The sequence below is a fragment of the Lissotriton vulgaris genome, chromosome 9 (assembly GCF_964263255.1).
Source record: "Lissotriton vulgaris chromosome 9, aLisVul1.2, whole genome shotgun sequence".
NCBI classification, from domain to species: domain Eukaryota; kingdom Metazoa; phylum Chordata; class Amphibia; order Caudata; family Salamandridae; genus Lissotriton; species Lissotriton vulgaris.
The window spans coordinates 640815677-640824651 of record NC_141697.1 but is presented as its reverse complement, the minus strand read 5'-3'; the positions used below and the strand labels follow the sequence as shown (position 1 = coordinate 640824651).

General features: G+C 45.2%; 1 protein-coding gene across 1 annotated transcript in view; it reads right to left on the bottom strand.

Annotated features, from left to right (window-relative positions):
- Positions 1-3239: 3239 nt before the first annotated feature.
- LOC147692019 (uncharacterized) overlaps positions 3240-8975 on the bottom strand; it is a 413918-nt gene continuing 408182 nt past the window's right edge. Inside the window, exons 4-5 of the mRNA XM_086939491.1 lie at positions 3390-3522; positions 3240-3288 (exon numbers count right to left, since the gene is read on the bottom strand). Of these exons, the coding sequence (XP_086795617.1) occupies positions 3240-3288; positions 3390-3522 (182 nt within the window). The remainder of the gene's footprint in view (positions 3289-3389; positions 3523-8975) is intronic.

Genomic DNA, 8975 nt, shown 5'->3' with positions numbered 1-8975 from the left:
TCTGCAATTGAGGAAATTTTTCGATTGCACCTTTCCGAATCATTATATTTGTTTGGGAGAACAGCTCCTTGAGGTGAGCTGGTGGTGGACATTTTGGAGGTGAATTTGGAGGGGTTTTGACAAATTCCAAAGCATGTCCTCTGGCCACTACATCCAGAACCCACTTGTCCGTAGAAATTTTGGACCAATTTGAGAAGTAATAGGATATTCTTCCTCCAACTTTTGACCTTGGTATGGGCAGAGGTGGTGGCAGGTCTCAATGCCTTTTGGAGGAATCCCGTCCCCGATAAGAGGACTTTCTTTTTCCCTGCGAAAAGTTGTTGCCTTGCTGTCCGTATGTTTGTTCCTTATACGGCTGGTATCGCTGGTTACCCTGTGAAGATTGGTGCAGGCGTTGTTGAGAGTAGCCCCCTCTATTAGAATAGGACCCACGTCCTTTGGCACCCCGAAAGGATGATTTGCGAAACTGCAGGTTTCCCAGCGACCTTGCGGTTTCTGTATCGTTCTTTATGGCCTGCAAGGCATCATCAATGTGCTAGCCAAAGAGAAATTCTCCACCGTAAGCATATCTATTAGTTTTGCCTGGACTTCCTGGCGGAAGGATGTTGACTTCAGCCAACCCTGTCTCCTCAGTGCTGCTGTACCTGCCAATTGTGGGAAGCCTGTAGATGCCACATCTACGGCTCCGTCAATCATCTCCGCAGAAGCGCACTCTCCTTCATGTAGTACTTTCTTAGCTTCTGATCTTTCTGGTTCCGGAAGCTTTTCAAGATATGGTGAAATATCCGACCACATCTGTCTATCATATCTCCCTAGTATTGCTAGGGAGTTTGTCGCACGGTTTGTAGTTCCAGCTATCGTCGATACCTTTTTGCCAATGGAGTCCAGACGTCTGCCATCTCTGTCAGGTGGAGCGGTCACTTGTGAGGACGGGTTTCTGGCTCGTCTCTGGGCTGCTTGAGTGACAACCGACTCAGTCTTAGCTTGTCCTATAAGGCACGCAGGTGATGTGAGAGGCGATATATACTTTTTCTCGATACGAGGTAAGACTGTGGGTAAAGAATTTGAAGTCGACATGATTTTAAGGCCCTCCTTCCAAATAAAATCTATTATTGGGATTGTCTTTACTTGTCTTTGTGGCTGATCTTTAAAGTCATACAAAAAACAATCATATTGTTTAGTTTCCATAGCAATTTGAAACCTCTTTGTCGCTCTTTCCATTACTAGATGGAATTCCCCAATCTTCACAGGCGGAGAGTCTGCAGTATGAGGAGCAGTAGGTGATGGGGTTTGCGTCTGGTAATCGTCCCACTTCGACAGTACAGAGTTATCATCCACCTCTCCTTCCTCTCTGTCATCATCAGTGGTTATATCCTCCTGCGTATGATGGGATTGTGCCGGAGGAGGCAGAATTTTGGAACGTACGTCAGGTGCTGGTGTTGGAGAAGATTGTCTTGGGATTCTTAAGATTGAAGCAGGCGCTTGAGGCATGGGTGTTGCAGGAAGCAACTCTGCAGAATCAGATGTAGGAAATCGGCGTAATAGTCGTTCAACATATATTGCAGATTGTTAGGGAGATCTAACGGCATCTGTGCCTTTGGCACCGTGGCAGAGGTTTGATCTACAGGCTCAGGAAACTGTTCTTCCTCCTGATCCTCCTCCTGCAACTTTATCAGCAGTTCTGAAGGACTTCTGGCCGCCCGGAACCTGTCACCCTCGTCACATTGTTCATCCTCATCCTCTTCTGAGTCTAGAAACTGCTCAGGCAACTTCAAAAGTGATAGAGCCGTTAGAGAAGAGCCTCTTGTTTGCAATAAGGAAACCCCCCGTAGTCGGTGAGGTAAAGGAGGCAGCAAACGGAGCAGCAGACCAAACCTGCATATCTGTCGACGGACAAACCGTCGACCGGGAAATTGTATGAACTGTGGCCGACGATGAAACGATGATCTTCGTCGACGGGGTTATCAATGTCGACGATGTTTTCGACCAAGAGGCATGCTTTGTCGACGAAGTCTTGGAATTCTCGTCGAAGATGCAGCTGTCAACGACGATGGAATTCTCGTTGACGATGGAGTTCTCGTCGACGGTGGGGTCTTGGGCGGCAAGGTGATCTCCGTCGACGAGGAACCCGTCGACAGGATGACTTTCGTCGATGGGCTAAGGTTCGTCGACGACATCTTTTTTGTCTTCGACAATGAAGGACCGTCGACGCTTGATGGGAGTATCTTTGTCAACGAGATGGGTCTAATTGAAACTGAGACCATCGTCGTCGGTGAAGAAGTCGACGACATTATCATCTGAGGTCTTGGCGATGAGAAAGTAACGGTCAACGTGGAGGAAACATCGTAGACGGTAACCGTCGACAGAGAAGCCGTTGACGATGCAGTCGTTGACGAGGTCTTTTTTCTGAGGTAACATTTTCTGTGACAGTCTTTTAGATGGTAAAGACTTTGTAGACTGCGTATTAAGTCCGGATTTTGAAGGTGTAGAAGCCTTTTTTGCGGTCGAGGAGGAAGGCAAGCTAGAATCCTTAGCTTTTCTCAACACCTTAGCCCCAGGAGAAGATACCTCTTCCTCAATCTTCCTCTTTCTGGAAGAAATAGTATATCCCGAAGCCAGACTTCCTACCTCAGATAGAGGAATATCCTGGTCCTTGATCTTCTGCAACCACAGTAGAAGATGACCTTCCCTGTCTCTGAGGTGCTTCTGAGGAAAGGTTCTGCAGATCTAACAATCCTTTACCTCATGGTCTGAATACAGGCAATAAATGCATTTTTTGTAGGGATCTTCTGTAAAAAGCATAAGCTTCTCACAAGACTCACATGGTCTGAAGAGAGGTTCAGATGAAGACATTCCAAAAATAGGTAGAAAACCAGTCAGGTTGAGAAGTACTGAGCAGAGCTCAGGGAGACTCCCTTCACATGACGTGCAGTAGAAAATCTGAGAGCCTGAGCCTCTGGGGAGAACATTCTGATGGGTGCTGGCGCCTGATTGGCTGCAGTTTGGTCTATACAAAATGACTAGGATAGTCATGAGTGTGGAAGTTTTTTACACTATAGCTTAGGGCTACTTTACTTCCTGGTTGGTATTATCAAGGGTTTTGGTTTCTGATATACAAATTATTGCTTTTTTATGTACCGTGGGACTCTCACTCCGACAACGGGGAATTATTCAGGTATGTGAATCTATGAAAGACACTCCAATACTGGAGGAACATCGTTACTGAAGTAACCTATTCTTTAGTATTTCCTGGTGTATGACATGGGCTTTGTAGACATGACTCCATTTCTGAAAATGAAAAACAAAGTTAAAAAAAAGTTTTAACCATTATGAAACAATGTAATCACTTACGCAGAACACTGAAGGGAAGAAAAACAAGAAGCATATACTTACATATTGTGTAGATAAACAGCATGATCAGGAAGGCATACTGAATGATCAGACTTGCAAATGTTACCAGGTAAAGAGTGTTGGTGCACTTCCCGTAATAAGTGCTGAAATGTGGAAAGGTCCAAACGCTGCCTGCGAAGAGAAACAAGAGAGTAATAAGGTGACGATAGTTTTGGAGCACTATTAATGGCTAAGGAACATATCATTTTGTTTGCAGTGGGGCTTGACATGCAGTTTCAGCTTTCAATTAGTTTGAGAAAGATCATTATTGGTCCACTATAACTATATCCCAGAAGGTATTTGGTTCTCTCACACACTTCTCTTACACCAGCTAACACCCTTTTCTGGTATGTGTTAAATATAGATACTAACCCCGATTTGTAGTGCCTATGATTTATTTTGAGTCCCAAACATTAAACTCTGACTGGTGTTCAGATTTCAGCTAAACTACATGTACACAGTCTTGGGATAATCTGCACGGTTTTTGAAAACCAAAACAAGGCAGAGGGAGCATATTGCCTGGCATACCAGCCCAAAATTTGCTGAAGTGCATTGTGGTTAATGCACTGCTTGATAACACTCATTTCAGTTGAAAGTCTTTAGTTTTCACCATTATTGGTGAGCCAGTGCTGTGTATCTCTAGACACGTGTTTCAGGATGGCTGTCCTTCTTCAGTAGAGAGTAACAATTTAAATGTGGGTTTGCTGGCAATGTTGCTCATAGTCTTTTCAGGTTTGTATTTCACTCCCAGAGCGCAGATGTATGCCAACGAGATCGACAGCCCCAGGAGTCAGCAAGGAGCCAATCAAAGCAGTGGGGTTGGGGGAAGCACACATTCCGCTAGGGCTCTCTAATCTTTGAGGCTCGTTACTGTCAGTGTAAATGCCATCAACTTCCCTCGTTATTAAAGTCCCAACCATCTCACCCAGTTCTCCCACAAATTTGGGAGCGTTGTGGTGAAATTCTTGGATTAATTCTCGGAAAATGATATTATAAACATGCCGGCTCATGCCAGAGGATTTTTAGATCATCAATGGCTTTCCTTACCACTGACAATTTCAAAACAGTTGTCCATGTGGGCAGCACTTGTTGCAGGGGCGGCTTCTCTACTAGCGCGGAGGAGCGTCGCCCCACTGCTTTCTCGCAGTGTGAGAAAGCCAAAACATGAAATGGTAATAACTTTTGGTTATTACCATTTTATGTTTCTTTCCGTTTTGCGGGTGGGTGGGCAGAGCTGCCAGGCAGGGCAGGAGTGGTTTGCCCACTCCTAAGTATGCATAACTGGTTTGGTTGGCCCTCTTGGGTCACCCAAACCAGTCATGCGTACTCTGCACTTCTCCATACAGGCTGCATTGCAGCCTACGTGGAGAACACGCAATCCCCTACAGCCCCTGGTTGGGTGGTGTTCTGACCAATCACAACGCTCCACTGGAACATTGTGATTGACTTAGGGGAGGGGACGAGAAATAGCATTTTAAATGTTCTCAAATTATAAGGGTAGACAACATCAATGTTTGAAGCCGAATGTACTCCACTTTTCTGGCCACTTATTTTACATGACTCACATGTATGAGTCAGTCTACCTGACGTCTCCTGGCAAATTGTACTCTTGCAAGAACTTACTCTTTGGTGGTTCATTATCTACAATTTATGCAGCAATATTGTCAATAATGGTGCAAATAAACCACAACTGTACAACCGAAGCTGACATCAACCAGAAAATGCTTGGTAATTACCCCGTTCTCATTTTTTTAAAACATATTTTTATTGATTTTCACAACAATACAAATCTTATAGCCAGTGGTTCCTATCGGAAACAAAGCATTTATAAATGAAGTTAAAAAACATAATAATAATACTTCCCACCCTTACCCCACCCCTCCCCAGACTCAGACTAACATTTTTTTACATACATGCCTATTGGTCAACCACACAATATTAAACAATGATATACAATAACACATGTACATTCCATGCCATGAGCAGTACACACAAAGCTAAACTGTCCCACACTGATTACTGCCTGTGTATTATGACCAATCCTTCACCACAGATATGCGTGTACCAATTCTACGGTTGTAATTACAACATTGCATTCCATTCTAACGAAATAGGTATCTTTCGCATCCCTCTTTGTTCTTCTCGAGGACCAAACAATGAAAAGAAAAATAACAATAACTCTGAAGTTTCCATAACCAAGTGCATTCACCTTAGGGGGAGTGGCCACCACCCGCCTCATATAGCACTGCACACAATACTCAATGTTCAGTTACTTCAGAGCTCCAGCCGGGGCCCCATCCTAGAACCTGTGATACAGACATCACGACCATCCAGTGATAAAACTGGCATAAGTGCTCACACATATAACGTATTCAGCATAACTTATACAGATTTATACTCATCTGACAATCCATTCCAGCGGAAGAGGAAGAGCACTGTAGTCAACCCAAATAGTCATTGAGAGTCTGTGTAGTGACCAGGGAGAACAGTGCCACACTACTCTCAGAGCCAGACTGGGCATTAGCATCTTCCAAGGAGTCCACAGTTTCTGCCACTGACTGCGTAGTGTGTGCTGCCAATGCTACTGCCGTCAGTATAGCGTCCCTTTGACTGTCCGAGATCAGCTCCTGCAATGGGTTTCCTCCACTTCCAGGTCCCATCTGGCGCTCTCTTGTCAGTTCTGTGGCGTCGAACATGCTGTGTCTGCGGCTGTTGTCGTTGGCTGTATTGGGAAGAGTACTGTGATGTCGGTGGTGACAGGGTAATTTCTATCCAATCCGCCGCCTCTTCCGGACTGTCAAAGAACAGGGCCTTTCGATCAAAGATAACTTTGAGGCGAGCTGGGAATAACAATGCATATTTCAGGTTATGGAGCCAGAGTTTCTTTTTGACGTCTTCAAACGTTGCCCTCGCCCTCTACCGCCAGAGTGAAACCTGGATAGAGACAAATAGTTTTGTTTTCAAATGTTATTGGAGCATTGTCTCTGGCTGAGTGCAATATCGTGTCCTGGTTTTTATAGTTCAAGATCCGTGCTATAAGCGGCCTAAGCGGTGCCCCAGGGAGGGGGGGTCTAGGCGGAACTCTGAGCACATTCCTCACTGTAATGTTCTGTGAGACCCACCGGTGCCACCCTCTCTCGCAGCCATTGTTCGACAAATTGGGTGGGGTTGGATCCTTCGCTCCTCTCCGGTATTCCCAGTATACCTACATTGTTGCGTCTCGATCTCCCTTCCGCATTATTCACCCTGTCGTGCAATCCTTTCAATTGGCGCTGTAGTAGTTCTATCTGAGTAGAGTGTGTTGTATGCTGGGGTATGAGGTCATCCAGTGCTATTATGTTAGATTTGACTTTGTCCACCAGCTTCATGTGATCTGCTTTCAGTAAATTAAAACTGGTAGTTAGTGTACCAATTTGAGTTTCAATAGCAGTACGGAAGTCTCGTATTTCCCTTATTTTCAAATCCAGTTTGTCCTTGCTTCGAGTGGGCTCCGTAGGCGGAATCACATCCAGGTCAGGGGTTTGCATCTGGGTATCCTGTACCGTTCCCAGTGGGCCAGGTGGGGGTTGGTTGTTTGGCCCTGGGACGCCCCATAAAGCTGAGGATCTAGGGTCTCCGCCTCACACACACTACAACACCACTTGTTGGGCGCTAGTTGACAGCCCGGGGTATTCCCGTCAGGTCACTGCGTGATTCACATCTTCCCGTCACAGGGGCTATTTTGTGCACACCACAGTGTATCATACTCTATTTCAGTCCAGTCCAACGCACTGATACCAGCTAGTGTCCGTTTCGTCCTCAACTTGGCCCCATTTCACTATACCAGCACCGCAAAGGCTCTGTGCGTAATCAAGGCAAAGACCGTGTCAGCGTTCAGTTAGTTCTAAACCTGGCTCAGCTGCAAATCCTGATCCGAGGCCTGAAAGAAACTTTATCTAACCTGGTCACGAACGAAAAACCCAACCAGCCCCCTACTACACCGCCTAATAACACTCAACCCTGGAGTGCCAAGGTACTGCCATCCAACGAACCCCCGTCACCTATCATGTCCCAGTTATCTGTTTGTCCTCTCCGCACTGCTCTTCTCGTAGTGCACTTCTGATACTTCCACACTCCCAGGTTTTTGGTGACCGTACCTACCTCATTCTGATACCATCCCAAAACAGGACAGTCAACCTTACCTCCTTCTGTTCTTCTTTCCTCTCGGAACCTTGGGGAAGTCTAGCCACCACTCACCTGGAAGAAGACCGGAAGGAAAAAGGATACCATTCAGCGGGAGGACCCAAAGACACTTCCTTTATGAGCTGTTCTGTGACTCTGCCTGACAATAAAAGACGCCATCATTGAGCCCATACTAAAGCCTACTCGGTTTTTATTCTGACCTTCCCTCTCACAGTCAGATGTTGCAAGCTACAAAGAAATTAGGGACAGGCTTTTAACACAGGGACTGCAGAATTCCATGTACTATTATCAACTACGTTGCATAAGGGAGACCTCAGGGTACCTTCCTAACTCTCCATTTATCAGTCGTAGGGGTGTGGATGCATTACCCATGCAAAAGTTCAAATCCTTCTGTAGCACCTCACATACATATGAAGAGGCATGGCAGGGGCGACATCACACAGTCACAGTTTCTTTTTTTTTGCTCAAAACATCCACCATGTTCTTGAAAATTTTAAATCTCTCATCAAGACAGTTCATTTGTGGGAGGCATGAAATAGAAAACATGTACATTAAACCAGCCTCATCCACATGGCATTAATGTAGGTCAACATGACTTTAGTTTCATTGTTGAAGACTGCATACTTGTGGAAGGCAACTACTGAAAATAGGGCAATTCGAACAACCACAGAGTGCCCCTCACCTCTACTTTCGTTTGCCAAATAAATAAAAGTCATTAAGTTGGGAAATCTAGATTGTGCCTTCTCAAGCATGTGGTTTGATTTCGAATTAAACATTAATATAGGCATTAAAGAGAATCTCAAAGGGCTCTATGTGGTGTATGTGATCTACATGGTTAATGGATTACTGATGGCCTAGATTCCTACACCTACTATACATTTTAGCTTCACTCAAAATCAGAACTGTAGAACATTTGTCATTCTCTATCCCCCAGGTTTTGATCAATTCCATCTATAATCTCACAGATGACTTTTCAAATATTATCTCTTGCCTGCGTGCAATGAGGAAAGGAGAGCCTAACAGCACTGCTACAAGATCTAGTGACAATGGAGTAGATTGCCCAGGTTTGCTATTTTTCACCCAGTCTGCTCAGCACATCCCAAAAACAGTAGGGCATATTTACAAGAAAGTGATGTAGCGCAGCACCGCAAGCCATTTGGCTGTGTCACGCCACTTTCAAAGCACAGGGATGCGTCATATTTAAAATAATATCTTGCACCCCTATGCTTGTGCTTTCCCTTGCATGGCGCACATATGGGTTCCATGCACCAAAGCAGGCACCCTTGCACCACGGTGCAAGGGTGTCTGCGTTTTAGGGGAGATTGTTTTTGTGCAGGAAGGGACACCATATGAGGTGTTTTCCTCTTTCTATGTGTGCTACAGAATGCGTATGTTATGTACAT